General features: G+C 47.1%; 1 protein-coding gene across 11 annotated transcripts; it reads right to left on the reverse strand.

The window, feature by feature from the left end:
• Window positions 1–475: 475 nt before the first annotated feature.
• On the reverse strand, window positions 476–23711 carry CSRNP2 (cysteine and serine rich nuclear protein 2). Of its 11 annotated transcripts, XM_021922360.1 has the most exons (6): window positions 23282–23385; window positions 22574–22709; window positions 16014–16250; window positions 13088–13347; window positions 7558–7854; window positions 476–3926 (listed from the first exon to the last, which is right to left on the reverse strand). In XM_021922360.1, exons 3-6 carry the CDS (start codon window positions 16162–16164, stop codon window positions 3003–3005), a joined length of 1632 nt encoding a protein of 543 aa, XP_021778052.1. In that variant the 5' UTR covers window positions 16165–16250; window positions 22574–22709; window positions 23282–23385; the 3' UTR covers window positions 476–3002. The 11 variants fall into 11 exon arrangements, with proteins under 11 accessions (XP_021778052.1, XP_003906423.1, XP_003906422.1 ...); XM_003906374.3 differs by lacking the exon at window positions 22574–22709 and having other exon boundaries at window positions 23282–23711; XM_003906373.3 differs by lacking the exons at window positions 22574–22709; window positions 23282–23385 and adding an exon at window positions 23392–23704.
• Window positions 23712–24990: the final 1279 nt, after the last annotated feature.

Here is a 24990-nt window from a genome sequence, read left to right on the forward strand (position 1 = left end):
GATGGAAATGACTTATGCATACTCTAATCATTTTGCTGAGTCTTCTTTTACAAGACTGACGTAACCTAACAAGTGGGGATTTAATTGGTTGGAATAGAACCTTCTGATGGGATGGAAGTTTTGCCGAAACTGATTTGAAGTTGATCTCCTTGCTGGACACTTTAAGATGGTAACAAGGAAAAGAGAATTTCATATAGTTAATCGAATGAGAAAATGGGAGCCCAGAGTAGGGACAGGGCAAAGCTCCAACAGACACAAGCAAGGCCTGCTTCAGCTGAACAGGTACACAAGGGCATATGACCAATCCAGCTCTTGGTAGTCCAAAGAGAATATTCTATTTTTCCATCATAAAATGTTTCTATTGTTAACATTAATTCCTAACTGACCTAATTAGTTTTATAACGAAGCTGGAGAAGCATCCTTTTTCTAACAAGTAACTGAATTGTGGCCTGCCGAGACAAAGAGTAACACACCATTCTTTTGAATATTTCTTTAATATTACATTTAAATATTCTCTTTAAATACAGCATTATCACAATGTAAAGAACCTAAAGGGGAGAAAATTATTTTCAGAGAACCAGACAAGCTTTGGATTCACATTGAAAATACTACCTGTGTACAGTATGTGAGAAAGGAAATTGGAAAATAGTAAGAGTTGTGGTGAGAAGAGTCATTTATCTAGGCCTAGACTGGGGCTGAAGCTGTCTGCTTCTGTGATCAGAGGCCTAGCTTTCCTAGCAACCATGAGCTAGAATTCCGTCCAACTCAGGTAGCACCAGAAGTGAGATGGACTAGGTTGTAGAGAAGGCCTTTTGCTTGACAAGACAGTTAATGCTAAATGTTAATATTTAGCACTCAAAAGTTTGGGATCAGTGTGAATCACAACTGTAGAGTTAATGAAGGGGATAGACTTAGATTAAGAAATGACAGGTTTTCAGAAACATCAATTATCCTATGGGTTGGCAATGAGCTTAATAATTACAGATTCATATTCCTGGTTTGATCCCAAAAGCTAACGTGTTCCTCATCGTGCAGCTGGAATCTACTTCCTAGATTAAGCTGGAGCCTTCCTGCAGAGGCAATGTGCAGACCTCACCCTCCCCTTCTGACACAAACTTTGAAAAAGATTCTTTTCTCCATAAAGCCAAATTCCCAATTAAGCTTCAGTCCTGTGTTTGCGGGTACCAGTCTAAGGTAGGGGAGTCTAGTTCGTTCTGGATAGCTTCGAGATCTCAGGTACTTAAGACTCTCAACTCATGAGGCTAGGGAATGGGGAAAGATAAGGATTTATGTACTTAAGTTCCCCTCCAAACTAAAACCAAGCAAACACTGGAACAAATAGGAGAGGCAGAATGAACTAAACAATGTATGTGTATTAAATACAAATCCTTTCAGGCTCAGAGTTTAGAGACTTCAGGGGTGAAATGCTTCTGCAACATACATGGTTTCTGTAAGACACCAGGGCCTTAATATCCCACAGAAAAGGCTTTATGAGGAAGATAAGTAGTGTCTCCCCCCAACACAGTTTTTCACTCTTTTGTGTGTGTGGTTAATAAACCATACCAGAAGTAATGTATGGTGTAAAGGATGCTTGAGAAGAATAGTTTTGCTCCCTACTGCCTCCATTTTAGAACAGAGGCAAAGATTGCTAATAAAAGGAAATCAGTGCTGTTCAATGGAGATCTTAGAACATAGGATGAACAGGAACCGTATTCCCCCTGATGTATTTAATTCAGAGGTAAGAACTGAATCAAACTGAATGAGTTCCATTCTATATGCTTCAAAGGTTATAATTACAACTTGAATCCTTTGGAATCTGGGAATTGCATGTGGCATTTAAGAACTGGCGTGGCTTCCAATTTCTATACATCATCAAGATGGAGGGGTCCAATAAACATTTGCGATTCTTGGACTTGAACTAGAACAGTGTAAGAACTCTCTAACCTGGTATGTTGAAAACAACCATGAGGGTAGATACAGGAAAAAAAAGAACAAAAACTGGTTGGTGACCTTAAGATTGCCACATCCTACATTCCACTAAAGCTCAGATCTCACAAAGAGGGAAAAACCTGGGTGAAAAAACAAGCACAGCACAAATATGTCATCTTTCCAAATAGCAAGCAGCCTGTTCCCGCTGCCTCCTTTGGCCAGTTAATGCTCCACATAGGCCTCCTGTGGGATGGATGAGCCCCGGCCGAAAGCTGCCTGACAGTGCTAGTATCAGATACGTACAGAAGGCTCAGGCTCTTTATAGCACATCCCCAGCCAATCCAGCTCTTTTTCTCCAAAGGAAAAAGGATGGAGGGAAAAAAAGACATAGACAAGTTTAACTCTAGTACTTAAGAACATGTGGAAGAAACAATTCAAGTTACAGACCAGGAATCCCCAGTGTGGGGAACAGGTCGGAGAACACCAAACATGTCAAATATTAACCTATTTACCAAATAGGGGATTGAAGGAAGGCAGATTAAATTTTTGTAAATCCTGGAGATTTTGTACAGAAGCAGAGACCCTTCCACTCCCTCCTCCCAAGACTCAACCAGGTGACTTTCTAGTCTGAAGTATTATGACACACCAAAATGGGGTATCAGAATAGCCACCGAGAAAAATGAGCTTGTACTCTGCCTGGGGCTTGGGAGAGAAGGAGCTTTGCTGTTCTTCAAATTCTTGTGTTCTGGTCCCTACAGAAAGACTAGCTGCTTGAGTTACCCAGCTTCTCCTGTGAGATCCTAGTTCTTTGTTCCAGTGGCCCAGAAAGCTCAGTGTTCCGCACTACGCAGCTTTCTCTGCCCCAGGATCCCCAGATCAAGCTGGGGCTGGTCTCCTTGGTACTGTTTCCCTTTTAAAAAATACTCAAACAATCCTTTCCCACCCATTCCCCAAAGACCCCAATAAAATAACATGGGAGCAGCAGCTGCTTCTACAGTTTTGTTTTGAAATGGTGTTAGATAAAATAAGGGAATAAATAGAGAATGGGTAAGAGGCAGGACCTCTAGCCCCTATCACACTGCCAGAGGGAGTTCTAAGGAAGAATCTTCAGGGGGCCGATCCTCATTCTGCTGGGAGGTCTTCACCACCCCACAGCCCTCTTCATTGTCCGTGCGGAAGGGGAGGCTGGAGGGGGACCAGGAAGGGCGGAAGTCTTCGTTTTCAGGCTCCTCAGGGTTACAATCTTCGGGCAATAGCGCTTCTAGGGTGGGTGTTTTCCCCACCTCTGATTTACAGAGGGCAGTTGGGTCTGTGGAGCTACAAGCCACCAGTGAGGTAACAGGGAGAGAGAAGACATTCAGATCCTTCTCCTTTGGGAAAGAGGCTGAGCCTTCTTCTGTACCAGGCTCTCCTTTCACTCCCAAGACTGGCCTCTGCTCCACTTGATAATAGACCAGGGGCCCACTGTTCAAGTAGGATGGGCTGTTCACCGCTGAGGCAGTTGGGTGGTCTGAGTTCTCGGTAAAACACAGGACAGAGGAGCCTGGGGGCAGCTGAGCCTGGATGAGAATGGGGGCTGTAAGGCCTGGGCACAGCTCTTCGGGGACAGCCAGGGGCTCCTCCAGGATGCACACACCCAGGCTCTCAATGCTCGAGTCCAGGCTGGCACTAGAGCCGCTGGAATCTTCTTCTGCCTTGAGCCGTTCCAGTTCCTCTGCACTCTGCAGGTGCATCACTGCTGTCTCATTCTCAGCAATGAACTCCTGGAAGTCCTGGGTCTCAGAGCCCTGTGCTCCTGTCAGGCTGCAACTGGCAGTGGGGGAGGGCTCCTCATCTGGGGCTGCTGGGCGGCTCACCTGCCGCTTGCTCTCCAGCTCCAGCTTCATAATGGTGTGGAGGTAATGAGTCCGGACCCGGATTGGATTAAATTCAATGCGCCCTGCCATGTTCCCACAGCCATCCCGGGAGCAGCCACATGGAAAGGACATGCGATCCACCTGAGCGGGGACAAGAAGGTTGGGGCAGATGAGACCTACACTCCTAACAATGGAGATAGGAGACATCAGTTGGCAAACAGGCAGTTGGGATTTGAGGTCTCCTTATAAGAAGAAAAGCAACCAATTCAAAGCATAGCATGCAGTGTGAGCTAAGAGAACACTAGATGGTAGTTATCAGACCACTTGCATTTCAATCCCAGCTCAGCCACTAATTAGTGGTGTGACCTCAAGAGAATCATTTATCTCTCTAGGGCTTTGTTTCCTCTTCCAAATAAAAAGTAGACAAAAATCACATCACAGGGTCCTTCCAGTTAGAGTCCACAGATACTTCTCTGAATGCTGATAGTTTTCACAGAGGAAATTTACAAGCCTCAGAAACTTTTTCAGAACTTAACCTGGTTCACTGAGACAACAAAAGGCTGGACCCAAGCCTATGGCCTTCTGCAGTGACAGGCATGGGACAGTGAATGGAAGATCTTGCTACTTCAAAAAAATACATTCTGGGGAAACTAAGCAAATGTGCCTTAGTTTGCTAAGGTGCTAGAACGCAGGTTCACACAGAGGCCAATTTTTTAGCTACCTGCTTTATTTTCCCTGAGGGTTGACTAGTTTAGTTCTGAAGCAGTTGCCAAGATAATTAACTTACAGACCAGGGATATCTGGAAAGGAGATGCCTTCTACCTCCTTATCACTTTCATATTCCAAACGGGAAAAACAAATAAACCAAAAATAAAAGGAAAAATTAAAACTACAAGTAAGCAAGTAAGCATGTACAAATCACAATGTCTTTCTATGATACTGACTTACAGAAATCTCCAGTCCAGTTATACCACTTTTTTTTCCTTTGGAGATAGGGTCTTGCTCTGTCGTCCAGGCTGGAGTACAGTGGTGCCATCATGGCTCACTGCAGCCTGCAGCGATCCTGGGCTCAAGCAACCCTCCCCATCAGCCTCCTGAGTAGCTGGAACTACAGGCACAAAGCACTACATCTAGCTAATTTAAAAGGTTTTTTTTTCTGAGACGGAGTCTAACTCTTGTCACCCAAGCTGCAGTGCAGTAGCATGATCTTGGCTCTCTGCAACCTCTGCCTTCTCGGTTCAAGCAATTCTCCTGCCTCAGCCTCCCGAGTAGCTGGGATTACAGGCACCCACTATCACTCCCAGCTAATTTTTGTATTTTTTTGGTAGAGACGGGTTCACCATGTTGGCCAGGCTGGTCTCAAACTCCTGACCTCAAGATCCGCCCGCCTCAGCCTCCCAAAGTGCTGGGATTACTGGCATGAGCCACCATGCCAGGCCCTAATTGTTTTTTTGTTTGTTTTTGAGACGGAGTCTCGCTCTGTCGCCCAGGCTGGAGTGCAGTGGCGCGATCTCGGCTCACTGCAAGCTCCACCTCCCGGGTTCACGCCATTCTCCTGCCTCAGCCTCCCAAGTAGCTGGGACTATAGGCGCCCGCCACCACGCCCGGCTAGTTTTATTTTCGTATTTTTTAGTAAAGACGGGGTTTCACCATGTTAGCCAGTATGGTCTCGGTCTCCCAAAGTGCTGGGATTACAGACTTGAGCTACCGCGCCCGGCCGCCAGGCCCTAATTGTAAAATTTTTTGTAGAAATAGGGTCTCCCGGCCGGGTGCAGTGGCTCACACCTGTAATCTCAGCACTTTGGGAGGCAGAGGCGGGCGGATCACGAGGTCAGGAGATCGAGATCGTGCCACTGCACTCCAGCCTGGGCGACAGAGCGAGACTCCGTCTCAAAAAAAAAAAAAAAAAAAAAAAAGAAATAGGGTCTTGCTATGTTGCCCAGCCTGGTCTCAAACTCCTGGGCTCAAGCAGTCCTTCCACCCCAGCCTCCCAAACTGCTAGTTACAGGTGTGAGCCACCATGTCAGGCCCAGCTGCATCAATTCTTAGGACTGTTATCAGGAGTGTGTGTAACAGAATAACTCATTATGGGACTTTGGTCTGAAAAGCAGTATCTGGCCAGATCTACCACAGGTATTTGTTACCCAGCTAAAAATAAAGGGTTAGGAGAAATCCAATCACAAGGACTCAACATCTACACCCTCAGTAATTAAGTTCCAGATAAATTTCATTCTTTGGGATGGTATTGTCGTTTTCAACTGAAATGTGTCTTAAACTATCCCCCATTAGAGGGCCAACAAGGGGCCAGGCACGGTGGCTCATGCCTGTAATCCCAGTACTTCGGGAGGCTGAGGCAGGCAGATCACCTGAGGTCAGGAGTTCAAGACCAGCCTGGCCAACACAATGAAACCCTGTCTCTACTAAAAATACAAAAGTTGGCTGGGCATGGTGGCTCGTGCCTGTAATCCCAGCACTTTGGGAGGCCGAGGCCATCAGATCACGAGGTCAAGAGATTGAGACCATCCTGGCCAACATGGTGAAATCCTGTCTCTACTAAAAATATAAAAATTAGCTGGGTATGGTGGTGCACGCCTGTAGTCCCAGCTACTGGGGAGGCTGAGGCAGGAGAATTGCTTGAACCCGGGAGGCAGAGGTTGCAGCGAGCCGAGATCACGCCACTGCACTCCAGCCTGGCGATAGAGCGAGACTCCATCTCAAAAAAAAAAAAAAAATTACAACAATTAGCCGGGCATGGTGGTGCACACCTGTAATCCCAGCTACTTGGGAGGCTGAGGCGGGAGAATCACTTGAACCCGGGAGGTGGAGGTTGCAATGAGCCAAGATTACGCCACTGCACTCCAGCATGGGCGATGGAACGAGACTTCATCTCAAAAAAAAAAAAAAAAAAAAAGGGCAGCCAAAAAGACATGATACTTTCTCTTTCATGTGACTATGGTTTTAAGCTCTGCTAGGCCATGTCTGATCCTGAATTATAAAGCTCTGAATACTATTTTGATTTTTCAAAATTGGAATAAAGGTACTAAGAATAAGTGTTTGCAGATAGAATCTATAGGCCTGCATCATTCTCTAACTTTTTGAGACAGGGTCTTGCTCTGTCGCCCAGGCTGGAGTGCAGTGGCACATTCATAGCTTACTGCAACCTACGCCTTCCAGGCTCAAGTGATCCTCCTCCCATCTCAGCCTCCTGAGTACCTGGGACTACAGGCTGATGCTACCACACCCAGCTAATTTTTGTATTTTTTGTAGAGATGGGGTTTAATCATGTTGCCCAGGCTGGTCTCAAATTCCTGGGAGGCAATCTGCCTGCCTGCCTCAACCTCCCAAAGTGCTGGGGATTACAGATGTGAGCCACAGCACCCAGCCCTGCTTCCTTTTATCTCAAGGAATCAGTATTTAGGAAACAGTTACTAAATGTTACTAAAATTTTTTTTTTTTTAAGAGACAGGGAATCACTCTGCAACCCAGGATGGAGTGCACTGGTGTGAACTCAGCTCACTGCAGCCTCAACCTCCTGGACTCAAGAGATCCTCCTACCTCAGCCTCCCAAGTAGCTAGGATTAGAGGTGTGAGCCACCGTGCCTGGCCGTGTGCTCTTTGCTTACTCTGTTGATGGAGGAGGGTTGTGGAATTGGAGAGTGTTCACAGCCATAGGGAAAGCACCCCTGAATGGGCCTCCCATGTTCAGTGGCACCCACACCTCACCACGCTGACCCTGGTGTACATATACTATCTCAGGCCAACTTGGACGGACCTGGCATTTAATCCCAGCCTGGCTGCAGGCACACGCTTCTGGGTCACAGTACAGTCGGCAGTCACAACCACATTCTTCCCGTGAGAGGCGGATGGCTCGAAGTTCTTGCTTCTCTTCAGCATCAATGCGGTGGACCCCAGAAGCCCTCAGCAGGGCCCGTCGCCGTTTGGTGGGCAGAGGCTGCAGGAAGAAGTAATCGTCCACCTCCACATTTTCCACATCAATATCTTCATCTGACACATCATCCAGCGTCAGGCCATCGGCCTCCACCGACTCCACTGTCCCATTCTTGGTCAGCTGCCAAGAGACAGAAAAGGTTAGCCTCATAGACATGAGTGGCATGCACCTCCTCAATGACCATCCCAGAGCAGCGCTGTCCCTTGAACTTTCTGCAATCATGGGAATATCTGTGCTGTCCAAAATGATGGCAGCTGCTAGCACATGTGGCTACTGAGCACTAGAAATGCGGCAACTGGAAAACTGTCATTTTATTTATTTTTTTGAGACGAGTCTTATTCTGTCGTCCAGGCGGGAGTGCAGTGGTGTGATCTTGGCTCACTACAACCTCTGCCTCCTGGGTTCAAGTGATTCTCCTGCCTCCCAAGCAGCTGGGATTACAGGTGTGAGCTACCATGCCTGGCTAATTTTTTGTAATTTTAGTAGAGACAGGGTTTCACTGTGTTGGCCAGGCTAGTCTTGAACTCCTGGCCTCAAGTGATCCACACACCTCGGCCTGCCAAAGTGCTGGGGTCCACTGTGCCAGGCCAATTTACATAATTTTAATGAATAGCTGTATGTGACTACTGGCTGCTATATTCACTAGCACCGGTCAAAAGAATAAATCCAGAGTAGGAAGATGGGAAATCTTATGCACCATGACCTTTCTGGGTCCAACCTTCTCAAAAACCCGTCTCATCTTCCCTCCTACACGAAAATCTATTTCCACAAATGTACCCTCCATTTCCAGACACGTGTCCCCTAATTTACGCTCACTTGCCTTCTAACACAGAGAGAAAAAGGTACATGACTGGATGATGCTTGGATATATAGAAAAATGTGAAACACCTTCAACTTGCACCCACTGCATGCAAAACTACGTTCTTGAAAAAAAGGGCACATCGAAGTGTAGTAAAAGGCTACCAGGTCTTCATCAATGAACCCAAATCCCCACAGTGTGAACAATTATCTGTGCATGCACTTAAAGAGCTCCATTTTACTGTCAGGAGAAAAAGCAAATATATTAACAGATATTAAAGAAAGCCCTTAGCTGAGAAAAAATGTATTCCTTCTCCTTTCTAACTTTTTTTTTTGAGACAGGGTCTCACTGTCGCTCAGGCTGGAGTGCAGTGCATGATCTCAGCTCACTGCAATCTCCGCCTCCTGGGTTCAAGTGATTCTCCTGCCTCAGTCTCCCAAGTAGCTGGAAATAACAGGTGCCTGCCACCATGCCCAGCTAATTTTTGTATTTTTAGTGGAGGCGGGGTTTCACAATGTTGGCCAGGCTGGTCTCAAACTCCCGACCTCAACTGATCCACCTGCCTCCGCCTCCCAAAGTGCTACAATTACAGGTGTGAGCTACTGCACCGGGCCTAATCCTTTTTTATTTGACTTCAAAGAAAAGCTGTATGTGAGGAAAGGTGGTATCAATAACACTGAGTGTACTAGGTACAGGCAGAAATCTGGGTTTTCTGGGCTGGGATGGATAGAGAGCCAAGAAAGGGAGTCTCGGTGGAAGGACAGATTGAAGACAAGCCGTGGCTGAGAGAGTTCTGAAAACTCACTAGAGAATTCAAGTAAAGAAAATGAGGCCTCATAATCCCTGGGGCTCTGGAAGCTGCTAGCAGGATGAAAGCCACGTGACTGGAGCCTTTGGTTGATTTCATCAGACAACCACAGAGTAGAGCTGGTAAAGGGACAACTCCTGGGAGAGACGTGATGCAACAGACTTGGGTAATCAGCTACACACCTGGTTTTCTTGTTTGTTTGTGGGGGAGGCAGTAGAGAAATGAAAAGTAATGTGGGGCTTCTGGAGGTTCCCTAGTCAGTGGTTTTAGTACTAGGCAGGCCAACTACAAGGGCCTTTCTGTGGATCTCAGGATTGCTCCTGTCTACATCTCCAGGGTTGACCTCCCCCTAAGCATCCCCTCTCCTACTGTCCTCTCATAGGCAAGGGATTAGAGATGTAACACAAGGACACTCATGTAGATGTGAGAATTTAAATATCAAGATAGAAGTGGCATTTCACATCAGTGAGAAAAGAGGCTTCTAGTTATTAAATGGTATTGGAACAACTGGATATTTTCTGGGGGAAAAAAGATTCCCAATTTATACTGTTCACGATAATGAGTTCCATATGGATAACAGGCCAAAATACAAAAAATGAAATAAAAATATTAGGAAAATTATGGTTAAAATTGCAGAACACCAAGCAGCTGCTGGAACAACCCCAAAGGAAGACAAACATTAGATGGTACATGAGAGATGCAGAATGTACATTTTTTGAAACCAACTGCCTCTCTTATAGAGGGCTAAAAACAGGCCTGGGGCAGTGGCGCATTAATGTTATCCCAGCACCTCTGAGAGACTAAGGGGGAAGAATCGCTTAAGGCCAGGAGTTTGAGACCAGCTTGGGCAACAGAACAAGACCCTGTCTCTACAAAAATTGGCCGGACACGGTGGCTCACTCCTGTAATCCCAGCACTTTGGGAGGCCGAGGCAGGTGGATCAACTGAGGCCAGGACTTCGAGACTAGCCTGGCCAAAGTGGCAAAACTTCATCTCTACTAAAAATAAAAAAATTAGCCCAGCATGGTGGTACATGCCTATAATCTCAGTTGAGGGAGGCTGAGGCACAAGAATTGCCTGAACCTGGGAGACGGAGGTTGCAGTTAACCAAGACTGTGCCACTGCACTCCAGCCTGGGCAACAGAGAGAGACCCTGTCTCAAAAGAAAAAAAAAAAAAAACTACAAAAATTAACCAGACGTGGTGGTGATGCAGCTGTAGTCCCAGCTATTTGAGAGGCTAAGGCAGGAGGATTGCTTGAGGCCAGAAGTTTGAGGTTACACTAAGCTATGATCAGGCCTCTGCACTCCAGCCTGGGTGACACAGTGAGACCCTATTTCAAGAGAGGAAAAAAAAAAATCTAAGCAAAGAATAAACTAGCTAAGGTAAAGCAAGGGCTTCCTCTTGACATATAAAGATAAACCTGGTGCAGTGGCCCACACCTGTAGTCCCAACTACTTGGGAGGCTGAGGTGGAAGGATCGCTTGAGCCCAGGAGTTTGAGACTAGCCTGGGCAACAAAATGAGACCCCATCTTTAAAAAAACAGAGTGCTGTATTAGATGTCATCACTGCTGGTGCTCACTAAACATCCTGCTAACAAGTAGAGCTTCTGTATCTGTCTTGGGTTTGCCTGGCTTTGTCCCTAGAATTCCTGTGAGTGGAGAACACAGAACAGGATGGTTACTGTTTTGACAGATCATTCCTCTGCCAGATTTAGGAGAGAGGAGTTTTCTTCTAGGGAAAGGAAGGAATGCCTTCAGTGCAATTGATGAGAACAGTGTTTATTTGCCCAGCTGTTGCTACAGCAGCTGGAAGGTGATAGGGTCAGTGATGGAATTCCTAAGACAGAGGAAAGGGAAGCCTGAATGTCATTCTAGAGTGAGAAAAACAGGTGTAGGGCTTTAGGAATAGTCTGAGGGAAGTAGACATAGAGCTCTCAGAGAAAGAAAGGAATGAGATGCTCTGGTTAGCCTACATTCTCTACCACCAGTTCTCCAACTACACCACATTCTAATGTGTCTCTCTCATGACTCTGGAAATAATGGAGCTACCTGTTTTAATATGGGTCAGCATGCTTTGGGCTCCAAAGAAACCTGGCCAGGCTTAAACTGGTGTTCTTCAAATTTGGAATCAGGATCTCTGGGGGAAATTGTTGAGAATTAGTAGAAACTATAGCTATGGGAATACCAAACAGTGCCAAGATAAAAAATGGGTGGCTATGGGCCGAGCGCGGTGGCTCACGCCTGTAATCCCAACACTTTGGGAGGCCGAGGCAGGCAGATCACGAGGTCAGGAGATCGAGACCATCCTGGCTAACATGGTGAAACCACATCTCTATTAAAAATACAAAAAAAAAAAAAAAAAATTAGCCGGGCGTGGTGTTGGGCACCTATAGTCCCAGCTACTCAGGAGGCTGAGGCAGCAGAATGGCGTGAACCGAAGAGGCGGAGCTTGTAGTGAGCCGAGATGGCACCACTACACTCCAGCCTGGGCAAAAGAGCGAGACTCCGTCCCAAAAAAAAAAAAAAAAGGGTGGCTATGAAGAGGCATCTAAGGTGGGTCTTTTCCCAGCCTCTCTCTCTCTCAAAGAGCTGGTGCTGTATCAGGTGGCAGGCATAGTATTACACAAGTCTAAATAACTATTTGATAATGCTGTTTGTATCTACAAGATTATCACGTAAGGGTGATGGGGGTTATAGAAACAGCAGGATCCTTTCAGAGAATGTGAAATATCCAAAACCTGTTCTGTGCATCCAGTCAAGGGACAATCATTTGACCAGAAATTGAAAACTGTGCTTCCTTGGGTTCCAGGGTGACAGACCTGAATGCCTGGACGTATTCACATTTTAAACCTAAAAAAAGAAAAAATTGGGGGAGGTTGGGCATGGTGGCTCATGCCTGTAATCCCGGCACTTTGGGAGGTCGAGAGGGGAGGACCACTTGAGCCCAGGAATTGAGATCCCATTACTATTAAAAAAAATACTAGCCAGGCATGGTGACATGAGCCTGTGGTTCCCAGCTACTTGGGAGGCTGAGATGGGCAGATGGCTTGAGGCCAGGAGTTTAAGGCTGCAATGAGCTGTGATTGAGTCACTGCACTCCAGCCTGGGTGACAGAGAGAGACCCTGTCTCAAAATAAAACACACATACATACATACATACATACATACATAAAACTGAGGGAGGCAGTGGGGGTTTGGGAGGAGGAAATTTTAGGGAAGCCATTTTGCTGTATCTGGTAGACTCCCCTGCCAGATAAAAAGAAGGGAGTTTCGGACTAAGATTTGATTCCAAATCTGAGATTTCTCATTAGAAAGAGTTGAAATCTCTATACCCCAAGGACAACAGTCAAATTAAAAGAAAAAAAAAAAATCGGTTGAGTGCAGTGGCTCACACCTGTAGTCTCAGCACTTTGGGAGACCAAGGCAGGTAGATCACTTGAGACCAGGAGTTCGAGACCAGCCTGGGCAATATGGCAAAACCCTGTCTCTACTAAAAATACAAAAACTAGACAGATGCACACCTGTAATCCCAGCTACTCTTGAGGCTGAGGCACAAGAAATTGCTTGAACCCAGGGAGGCTGAGGTTGCAGTGAGCTGAGATCATGCCAGTGCACTCCAGCCCCCTGGGCGACAGAGCAAGACTCTGTCCCGGGGAAAAAAAAAAAAAATCAATCAACCAACCAACCAATGAACCTAAATGGTTTCCTACATGGACAGCAGCAGACCCCAGACCCCTTAGGCACCTTCATTTTTTTGGCGTGGAGTTTCTCTTCCTTCAGGTGCTCACGCAGAATCTCTCGATGGTTCACCTCCTGTTCTTGGGCAAACTCACAGAGTGTGTAGCTCCGTACAGAGTTATGGCGCTGGGCCATGCCCAGTGAGCTACCACCCTGGCTGGGCACACTGGTAAAACCCTGGCGCCGGGCAAAGTAGTATACAGTCACCTGGTCAAAGCGTACATTCTTCCTCCGCAGCTGCTTCTGCCGCTTCAGGATGGATGTGGCTGAGAAGGGAGCACAGAGAGATGTTTTATTTATTTTTCTATTTACTTACTTATTTATTTATTTATTTATTTTTGGCGTCTCGCTCTGTCACCCACGCTGGAGTGCAGTGGTGCAATCTCGGCTCACTGCAAGTTCCACCTCTCGGGTTCACACCATTCTGCCTCAGCCTCCCGAGTAGCTGGGACTACAGGCACCCACCACCACGCCCGGCTAATTTTTTGTATTTTTAGTAGAGACGGAGTTTCACCGTGTTAGCCAGGATGGTCTCCATCTCCTGACCTCGTGATCTGCCCGCCTTGGTCTCCCACAGTGCTAGGATTATAGGCGTGAGCCACTGCGCCCAGCCATATTTGTCTATTTACTTATTTAGAGACGGAGTCTCGCTCTGTTGCCCAGGCTGGAGCGCTGTGACGCCGTCTTGGCTCACTGCAGCCTCCACCCCCAGGGTTCAAGCAATTCTCTGGCCTCAGCCTCCTGAGAATCTGGGATTACAGGCGTGTGCCACCACACCCAGCTAATTTTTGTATTTTAGTAGTGACGAGGTTTCACCATGTTGACCAGGCTGGTCTTGAACTCCTGACCTCAGGTGATCCGCCCACCTCGGCCTCCCAAAGTGCTGGGATTACAGGCGTGAGCCACCGCGCCCAGCCAAGAGATGCTTTATTAACTCAGGGATGACCTGTTTGGGGAGCTTGCTCTTTCTCATCCATCTAGGCTCTCAACTCTTCTTCTCTAAACGTGCTCTCTATACCTAGAGAACTGTCTAATATCTGCAAATCCTAAATGCTCTGTCAGAAGGGACCTTGAACCTCAGCTGGTTCATACCACTGCCTCCAGACTGACTATACCTAAACAGATGACCACAAAATCCATTTTTAGACATCAGCTGGGAAGAGGATCTCTAGGTAATCTTTTCTGGATATAACAATCTATAGCTTGACTGTCCAATACAGCAGCTACTAGCCACATGTGGCAATTTCAGCTAATTAAAATTAAATAAAATTTAAAATTCAGCTCAGGCCGGACATGGTGGCTCATGCCTGTAATCCCAGCACTTTGGGAGGCTGAGGCGGGCGGATCATGAGGTCAAGAGATCAAGACCATCCTGGCCAACATGATGAAACCCCGTCTCTACTAAAAATACAAAAATTAGCTGGGTGTGGTGTGGCGTGCCTGTAGTCCCAGCTCCTCGGGAGGCTGAGGCAGGAGAATCACTTGAACCTGGGAGACGGAGGTTGCAGTGAGCCAAGATTGTGCCACTGCACTCCAGCCTGGGTGACAGGGCAAGACTCCATCTCAAAAAAAAAAAAAAAATTCAGCTCAATTATACTAACCATATTTCTTTATTTTCTTTTTTCCTTTGAGACAGGGTCTTGCTGTGTCACCCAGGCTAGAGTACAGTGGCACAATCACTGCTCACTGCAGCCTCAACCTCCCAGGCCCAAGTGATCCTCCTACCTTAGCCTCCAGAGTAGCTGGGACTAGAGGTGCACGCCACCACACCCAGCTAATTTTTGTATTTTTTGTAGAGACGGGGTTTCGCCATGTTGCCCAAGCTAGTCTCAAACCCCTGAGTTCAAGTGATCCACCCACCTCAGCTTCCCAAAGTGCTGAGATTACAGGCATGAGCCACTGCACCCGGCCACTAACCACATTTCAAGTGCTCAATAGCCACATATGGCAACTGGCTACTGTTGGACGATGCAGATACAGAACATTTCTATCGTAACAGAAAATTCCATTCGACAGCACTGATCTGCAGCAGGGGACAGCGAACTGTCAAGGGCCAGACAGTAACTATTCTAGGCTCTACAGGCCATGAGGTCTCTGTTGCAATAATTCAACTCTGCCACTGTAGCGTGAAAGTAATCACAGACAATGGGTATGACTGTGTTCCAACAAAACTTTAGTTTCAAAACAGGCATTGGGCCAGATTTGGCCCATGGGCAACCCCTCATATATAGTATCAGAAGTTCTTTCCCAGAACTAACAGACCCGTAAGAATTAAGAAATCTTGGCCAGCCACAGTGACTCACGCCTGTAATCCCTGCACTTTGGGAGGCTGAGGCGGGTGGATCACCTGAGTCCAGGAGTTCGAGACCAGCCTGGCCAATATGATGAAACCTTGTCTCTACTAAAAACACAAAAAATTATCCGGGCGTGGTGGCAGGCGCCTGTAATCCCAACTACTCAGGAGGCCTGAAGCAGGAGAATCACTTGAACCCAGGAGGCAGAGGTTGCAGTGAGCTGAGATGGCGCCACTGCACTCCAGCCTGGGCAACAAGAGCGGACTCCGTCTCGAGAAAAAAAAGAATTAAGAAATCTGGATTTGCCCCAGTTGTCCAAGCAGCAAGCATTTATATCCTGCTACAGCTCAATTTCCTGGAACTCTCTGGGACTCTGGTGGGGGCAGGGTAGAGTCCTGGACTCCTTCTTCAATCTAATTTAACCCATTCTGGGAACCAGCAACCCACAACACAAGTAAAATCAGCTAGAATAAATCAGACTTCAGTCTACAGTATTAGAGAAATGAGGTCCTCCAAAGAGCAAGGAAAGATGATGATTAAGGGCAAATCCCCAAGCCACATAGAAGCTGCTTCAAGCTGCCATGGGTTCTACTGCTTGGGGAATGTGGGTACAGGCAGGGAGGGAGCAGCTTACTCACGTGTGAAGCTGGCAGTGGTAGGAGGATTGAGGCTGTCGCAGCTGTCAGCACTATCGCTGCTGGAGATCTCATCATCCGAGTTGGAAACTGATGAGCCCACATCCACATCATCAAACTTCCTCTTGAGACCCGAGCCCGTGAATGCATCCATTGGTTTCAAAGGGGTTTCCTTGGGGAGCCCAACAAGTTGGCCCCAAAGCCCCTGCTCACCACCAGCTAGCCAGGTACATTAGGATTCTGCCCAGGGAAAAAAAGGAATCAGCATTCCTGTCCCAAGACAGACCCCTCCCCAGTCTACACACACAGCTCTCTAAAGCACGCACCTCACCTAGCACTGATGTCTGCTTTCTCAACATTATGTTCTTTCTCTACTAGCTCTGGCCAACATTCTCCTACTTTCGTTTCCCAACAGCCCCTCCATTCTCAGTCACTCTTAGAATAATGAGATGGGTAGCAGCGGCACCTTTCCCAGTGGAGGGAAGGCCTTTGCTTCCAATCCAGCTGGGGTCTAGGCTTCATTAGCCCAGGAATCACAGTAGCTGCTCTTCTGATCACATAGGAAAGCTCTCCAAGGGACCAGTGAGAAGAACTTGAGATCAAAAACACAATTATCACTGCTACTTGTTTGGTTGGCAAAAAAAAAAAAAAAGGGAAAAAAAGCAGAATTAGGCTTTGCCTAAACCAAGACTAGACCCAACTATTTATCTATTTTAGAGACAGTGTCTCACTGTGTTGCCCAGGCTGGTCTTGAACACCTAGACTCGAGCAATCCTCCTGCCTTAGCCTCCAGAGTAGCTGGGACTACAGGGCACATGCCACTGAACCCGGCTAGACCCACTTATTTTTCCTAGTGATAATACAGCCCGGCATTTCCCAAAGTGCCTATCTTATGGTATTAATAGCTTTTACATAGAAATGGGACTGCTGTGTCAAAAGGGTTTTAAAAATTGCCTATAGTGGAACCTCTTAGAGGTTTTTAATATACTAATAAGGATGGTGACGGCTGAGAGAACACAGAACGCAGTGTTTCTACAAACCTGATTATGGAACCTACTGTTTCCAAGGTATTTTAGAGTGCAGATAATGCTTGGAATACACTTTGGGAAATACTGCTTCAGGCACTCAATTTTGAAGGACATTAGCAGTCAGGAAAACCCTTTACCCAGATCTTCACAAGTGTAAAGTGTCTCACCAGGCTTCTATAAAGGTCAAATTTGGTACCAAAGAATGGACCCAAGATTAGAATCTGCATGGCTTCAAAACCCAGAATCTTTCCCAATCTCATACTGCTCCATAAAATAGGGCTCATCTGGTCTGTCACCATCCTCTGTGCAAGGACATCGTAGCTTTACAATCTTTGCCCTCTATAAAGAAATCAGCAAGGGGAAAACAAATAGCAAGAGAAGTAACAATTTATTCTGGTTATATCAATATGGCAAGCAGTGTTGTTTTCAACACGCTTTAATACAACCAAGGAGGCTGAGATAGTCCATTTCCTAGGTACAAATCTTTTTCCTCCATCTTTGGATTTAAGTTCCAGAAGGACACGAATCTGCTCAGCAGAAATGCTGTCAGAGCGGGAGCCATGTGTGATGAGACACGAACCCTCCCTTGCCTCAGTAATGCCAGAATCTCCCCAGACTATGATCTCACTAGTTGCTAATTATGCAGCAGGAATAACAACACTGCCCAGAACGACAGGGCTGCATTACTGCAGAGCAGCTACCCAGAATATACTGTGGTGTTAAGAGATGCCTGCTACAGAGCTGTTTTTCTGGACTGTGTCTGTTGGAAGCAATTTGCCTGCTCTTGGATCAGCTCTACAAAGTCAACCAGACCTAATAAGTACCTTAGAGAAGGTATTTCCTAATCTATCCAGATTGCATCCAATTCTGCATTCAAGTCACGAGATGTACCTAAGAAACCTCAGCCATCAGAAGTCTAGACAAGCACATTCCTGAAATAAATTTGGCCAGGGAGGAAAAAAAAGAATCAAATATTTGATAAAAATTGTAATTAAATTAAAAAACACGCCCAAAGTATCGGTTCAGTTCTTCAGGTTACTGATCTTACCATCAGAGGTCAGATTCTTAGGGCATGGTAAGAAAGGAGCAAGCCGAGGGCTTTTTATGGGTTAAGATTTTAGCTGAGTTTAAAGATACCCATCGGCCGGGCGCGGTGGCTCAAGCCTGTAATCCCAGCACTTTGGGAGGCCGAGGCGGGCGGATCACAAGGTCAGGAGATCGAGACCATCCTGGCTAACACGGTGAAACCCCGTCTCTACTAAAAATACAAAAAAAAAAAAAAAAAACTAGCCGGGCGAGGTGGCGGGTGCCTGTAGTCCCAGCTACTCAGGAGGCTGAGGCAGGAGAATGGTGTAAACCCAGGAGGCGGAGCTTGCAGTGAGCCGAGATCGTGCCACTGCACTCCAGCCTGGGCGACAGAGCAAGACTCCGTCTCAAAAAAAAAAAATAAAATAAAATAAAGATACCCATCAACAAGAAGACATTTATGCAGCCCACAGACACATGAAAAAATGCTCCTCATCACTGGCCATCAGAGAAATGCAAATCAAAACCACAGTGAGATACCATCTCACACCAGTTACAATGGCGATCATTAAAAAGTCAGGAAACAACAGGTGCTGGAGAGGATGTGGAGAAATAGGAACACTTTTACACTGTTGGTGGGACTGTAAACTAGTTCAACCATTGTGGAAAAGAGTGTGGCGATTCCTCAAGGATCTAGAACTAGAAAGACCATTTGACCCAGCCATTCCATGACTGGGTATACACCCAAAGGATTATAAATCATGTTGCTATAAAGACACATGCACACGTATGTTTATTGCGGCACTATTCACAATAGCAAAGACTGGGAACCAACTCAAATGTCCATCAATGATAGACTGGATTAAGAACATGTGGCACACATACACCATGGAATACTATGCAGCCCTAAAAAAGGATGAGTTCATGTCCTTTATAGGGACATGGATGAAGCTGGAAACCATCATTCTCAGCAAACTATCACAAGGACGAAAAACCAAACACCGCATGTTCTCACTCATAGGTGGGAACTGAACAATGAAAACACCTGAACACAGAGTGGGGAACATCACATACCGGGGCCTGTTGTAGGGTGGGGGAAGTGGGGAGGGATAGCATCAGGAGATATACCTGATGTAAATGATGAGTTGATGGGTGCAGCACACCAACACGGCACGTGTATACATACGTAACAAACCTGCACGTTGTGTACATGTAGCCTAGAACATAAAGTATAAAAAAAAAAAAAAGATACCTATCAACAAACAAACTTCTCATTCCATTCTATTGTAGCAGGGAGGGAGAACCACTTGTGAATGAATACTTATGTTGGTGGGACTTTTTAGAGATAGAATTTACGGTGGCTCACGTCTGTAATCCCAGCACTTTGGAATCCGAGGCGGGCAGATCACCTGAGGTTGGGAGTTCAAGACCAGCCCTGAACAACAGGGAGAAACCCTCCACTAAAAAAAATTAGCCAGGCGTGGTGGTAGCATGCCACCTGTAATCCCAGCTACTTGGGAGGCTGAGGCAAGAGAATCGCTTGAACCTGGGAGGTGGAGGTTGTGGTGAGCCAAGATCACACCATTGCACTCCAGCCTGTGCAACAAGAGTGAAACTGTCTCAAAAAAAAAAAAAAAAGATATATAATAATGTTGCCCACTGAATTTAATTTTGCCTCCCCACTTATCAGCCATATGATAAATCTGACTGAGCTAAAAATCTGCTTTCTCAGAAAGGGTTTTAGGCCCACCTGAGTTGTAACTGAGCTCCAGTTAGTGCTGCTACTAGAAAAGTGGCCTTTGGCCAGGCACAGTGGCTCACGCCTGTAATCCCAGCACTTTGAGAGGCTGAGGGAGGCAGATCACTTGAGTCCAGGAGCTCGAGACCAGCCTGGGCAACATGGCAAAACCCCAAAACCCCTAATACAAAAATTAGCTGCGTATGGTGGTGTGCGCCTTTAGTCCCTGCTACTTGGGAGGCTGCTACTTGGGAGGCTGAGAGGATCACTTGAGCCCAAGAGGATCACTTGAGCCCAAGAGGTCCAGGCTTGCAGTGAGCTGTGATTGCGCCACTGCGCTCTAGCCTAGGCGACATGTCAAGCGAGACCTTGTCAAAAAAAAAAAAAGGAGGGAGGGAGGGAAGAGAAGAAAGAAGGCAGGCAGGCAGGCAGGCAGGCTTTTTCCTCAGCCTGGAAACACTCAAGGATTTATGACTGGAAGTAAATGTCCACTCCTGTTCTTTCCTCAGGTGTCCCCAGGCTTCTGGTAGCATCTCCTTTGAATATTTCTCTCTAAGCCCCATATGAACTTGGGTCTGCTCCAAAATCATCTTTATTACTAGAATTCTCCACGGTCTTAACCCGGTTGCCCTCAGGAGTATCAGTTCTCTCTAGGTTACTTTTTGTGAGCTTGGATGCAGCAAGGATTGCTGGCTGCTTGTTCTATTCTCCTCCTCCTACTTCTGGAATAGTGGTTTCTGGGCAATGATAGGAGATAGGTAAGAAAGAAGAAAAAAGATGTGACACCTAGGAGAAAAGTATTTTCCTTAAGCTGTCTGAGAATAAGTAGAACCTATGGCTATGTGTGTAAATAACATGTATACTGACTTATGGTCAAACTCTTCCATTCACGTGGATGGCACTCAGGGAAATCCTCAAGGAGACTCCATTGCGCTCTTCACCCTACCCAGGCTGTTAGCAGCATTTTTTCTGACATTAGCTCCATTATTTTTTTAAAAAGAAAAAAGATCTATTATGTCCCAACAACCAATATAAGATTAAATTTCAACCCAGCTCCCCTTGTCCAAGTCTCTGATATGAACTGGACTTTTAGATAAAGATGTTCACTGGGCACCAAGAACAAATCTCCTGTTCACTTCCATTAGTGCCCTGAAGAAATCCTTCTTTGGGAGGCTGAGGCAGGAGGATTGCTTAAGGCCAGGAGTGCAAAACCAACTTGGCCAACACAGCGAGATCCTGTGTATTTTTGAAAAATTGGCCCGGCATGGTGGCACATGCCTGCAATCCCAGCACTTCGGGAGGCCAAGGCAGGCAGATCACTTGAAGCCAGGAGTTCAAGACCAGCTTGGCCAACATGGCAAAACCCTGCCTCTATTAAAAATACAAAAACTAGTTGGGCATGGTGGTATGTGCCTGTCGTCCCAGCTACTTGGGAGGCTAAGGCGGGAGGATTGCTTGAACCCAGGAGGCAGAGGTTGCAGTGAGCCTAGATTGTGCCACTGCACCCCAGCCTGGGTGACAGAGCTGGGGTGACAGAGCCAGACCCTGTCTCAAAAAAATAAATAAATAAAATATTTTTTTGAAAAAAGAAATCTTTCTTTGCAATAGTAACAGAATAGTTTCCATACTTTCCAATTCATCAAATTAATCTTTCAAGCTACAACTAGAAAAATCAGTCATTCCTACCTCTCTCAATTATTCATTGGTAGAGGATCAATGCCCGTGTTCAAGAGATACATTTGTTAAGTTTTAGCACCTGGGAATGCAGGTAAAAACTGACAGTTAACTGTCAAAATGACCAACTCAACAAATGCTTTTGGAGAAAATAACGCAACCCTCTTTAAAGCTTTTAAATGCCAGTGAAATGAAAGGTCAGTTGACACTTTCTGGCTACATGTCTAATGGTCTTTTCTCAAGGGTTTCTAGCTGAAGATTTCCCAATGGTATAAGAAATAGTTAAGATCCAGAGCATAGAAGACATCAGGCTAGCACCTAATAAAGAGGTCTACCAGCATATATGTATTTTAGTACTAGATCTAAGTTTTTTTCAGGACTATAAGGATTCCTATAACCACCAAAACAAACAAATAAAATTTAAAAAAAAAAAAAAAAACAGCATATGTGAGACCAGCAAGAGGGACTGCCCAGGCAAAATTTTCTGGAATAATCTATTTGCAAAGTTTAGGTAATATGTGTCTTCTTAAATGAGTCCAAAGTAATAAGCTGCATCTCACAGGAGAAAGCGTCTTCACTTGACTGGAACCCAACCTTCTGCGAAAGGTCAAGGAATCACAATCTCCAGTAAGATGGTCAGGGCTACCATCTGTAGCTGGGTTGGAAGAAGGAAGGCTTGCTGCTGTGTTATGATAAACCTGAATAAAATAACCTGCCCTGTTTCTCCTTTTACAAGATACTGTAGTTTCTCAAATACTATGGATTTCATGGATCCATGTGTCTTTGTGATCACCAGGATCATGAACTTATAAAGCGCTCAAATGAAAACCCCCGGCTTAAGCCAGGTGTTTAAAGAAAGCGGTGCAGTCACCACCCCCACTCCCTGATTTGTACCCATTCGCTAATACAAGGTTAGAATTTTCCATGCCTAAACTACCATCGTGTGGAAGACAGATCTTTGTGGGAATTGGAACATGATGCTGCATTAACTCTCAAGGATATCCAGTCATTTATAACACCGGCACAACCAACATCCTGGCTTTGCGGATTTGCAAGACAGAAAGGCAGTGAAGAAAAAATCTGAACTATGGATTTACCTTGAACTGAAAACTGCAGGACAAGGGGACAGTGTTGTCTTGTGGGGATAACTTCTAGCATTTCATTTTGAAGAACAGTTTGTGTGTCACACTGTCACTCTCAACCCCTTTAAAAGGATGAATCAAGACCACAGCCCTAAAAGGGAAGGGTGGCAGTTGGCTGCGTGTTTGGGCCTATGAAAAAAGATCAAGCTAGCAACCAGGGCCACTGATGCTTTCATTTTCCCACACGACGCCAAAAACACGGGAGACATCAGGAACAGGAGCGAAGGGACATGTCAAGTCACCAGTTCCCTTTAATGAACACTCCTTCCGAACCCTTCAGCCCTCGGTCGACTTCCCTCTGATTCCTCCTAACCTTCCCGCTCATTCCAATCCTCTGCAGCCCCTACCCAGCCTTCCTCATCCCTTCCTGCCTGCTACTCACAAATTCCCAACCACTCCTCCCACATTTTCCTCTGTTCCCCCTCCCCTTCCTTCACTTTCCTCCATCCTACATCATTCTCCACTCCATTCCGAACTCAATCCTCATCCGCAATCCTGCAGGCTTCCAAGCCGCCCATCGGTCTCCCGCGAGCTGCCCCCGCAGTCCGGGCCCGCGTCCTCCGTGCCCCTCGCTCCCACGCCTCTTCCCGACTCGGTTCCTTCCCAACGGCACCCGACCTCCCCGCCCCCCGACCGCTCCCGTCCGAGCCTCTCGTTTCTGACCCCTCCATCCGCACGGCTCTGGGCTTGACCACTCCTCCACGGCCGCCCGAGGGCCGATCCCGAGAAAGGACGAGGCGGCACCCTCCGCCCCGCACCCCTAGGCCCATTACCGGCCCCGCCGCAGCTGCCTCCTCCCGTGATGGTCTCTGCCGCCCCCGCTGCCGCCGCCGCCCTAGCCCGGGTGGGAAGGAGGGAGGAGCGAGCGAGTCCCGGGCCCCGCGGCGACGGCCGGGGAGCTTCCAGGGCGGCAGGGCGGCAGGGCGGGGAGGGAGGGCGGTGGGCAGCCCAGCCGGCAGGCAGAGAGGGCCGGGCGGCTCCGGCAACTCGGGCGCCCCCGGCAGCAGACGCCCAGAACCGCCCCGGCTCCGGCTAACAATAGGCTCCGGCCGCAGCGCACTGGCTCTTATAGGCGCCGGCACGTCCTGACCGAGACCCGGGGCTGGCTGGGAAATGGAGTCTACGTGCCGGCTCCACACCCAGCAGCATGCCGGGAATTGTAGGCGGTGACTGCTGCAAAGCCGAAGCCGGCGGGCAAACTGGCTCCGGAGGCGGCAGCTCTGCTGCAACCTTTTAATCGGGGAAGAGAGGAGACTCTCAGTTACAGATCTTAAAAAAACGAATTCTCCTCCAAAGCTCCCTTTTCCTTTCGCCAGTACCACACGCCATTAGGAACATGATCCTGCCTTCTCGCTCATGGGGTCTTAGTCTTCAGCAATATGACTTATTGCAGCCTGCCCAAGTTATAAAGAATCAAGCAATATCTTGAGTTATCTACTTACATGAGAAACTGCTTTGAGTGTTTTCTTAAAAAAAAAAAAAAAAAAAAAAAAATTGCTGCAGGGCGCGGTGGCTCACGCCTGTAATCCCAGCACTTTGGGAGGCAGAGGCGGGCGGATCACGAGGTCAGAAGATCAAAACCATCCTGGCCAACACGGTGAAACCCCGTCTCTACTAAAAAATACAAAAATTAGCCGGACGTGGTGGCGGGCGCCTGTAGTCCCAGCTACTCGGGAGGCTGAGGCAGGAGACTGGCGTGAATCCGACATCGAGCCACTGCACTCCAAACTGGGCCAAAGAGCAAAGACTCCCTCTCAAAAACAAACAAACAAAAAATTGCCATGATCTCAAGTTTGCAAACTAACTTATTTATTTAAATAGAAAAGGGGTTTTCGCCATGTTGCCCAGGCTGGTCTTGCACTCCTGGGCCCAAGCGATCCGCCCGCCTCGGCTTCCCAAAGTGCTGGGATGATACGCATGAGCCACCCTGCCCTTCCGCAGCCTATTTTTAAGAAAGGGCACCGGACGCGGTGGCCCATGCCTGTAATCCCAGCACTTTGGGAGGCCGAGGCAGGCGGGTCATGAGGTCAGGAGTTCGAGACCAGCCTGACCAACATGGTGAAACCCCGTCTCTACTAAAAATACAAAAATTAGCCGAGGGTGGTGGCAAGTGCCTTTAATTCCAGCTACTCGAGAGGCCGAGCCAGGAGAATAGCTTGAACCCGGGAGGCGGAGGTTGCATTGAGCCGAGACTGCGCCATTGCCCTCCAGCCTGGGCAACAAGAGCGAAACTCCGTCTCAAAAAAAGAAAAGAAAAAAGAAAGGGGAAAACCAAGATTAAAAAGTCAAAAGTTGTATGTGATTTGCCAAGGACACATTGTCTTGGTTTCTTCTCTGTTGTCTTTCGCTTGAACTATAAGGCTCGGCAAGCT

This window comes from Papio anubis, chromosome 9 (genome assembly GCF_008728515.1).
Source record: "Papio anubis isolate 15944 chromosome 9, Panubis1.0, whole genome shotgun sequence".
In the NCBI taxonomy this organism is placed as follows: Eukaryota; Metazoa; Chordata; class Mammalia; order Primates; family Cercopithecidae; genus Papio; species Papio anubis.

Excerpts from the sequence above, each read along its gene's own strand:
- CSRNP2 (XM_003906374.3), bottom strand. The coding sequence starts at position 16,164 with ATGGATGCATTCACGGGCTCGGGTCTCAAGAGGAAGTTTGATGATGTG. Across the intron at positions 13,348-16,013 it reads TACCACTGCCAGCTTCACAC|CCACATCCATCCTGAAGCGG; the intron begins GTGAGTAAGCTG and ends CTCCCTTCTCAG. Across the intron at positions 7,855-13,087 it reads TCCACGCCAAAAAAATGAAG|CTGACCAAGAATGGGACAGT; the intron begins GTGCCTAAGGGG and ends GTCTCTTGGCAG.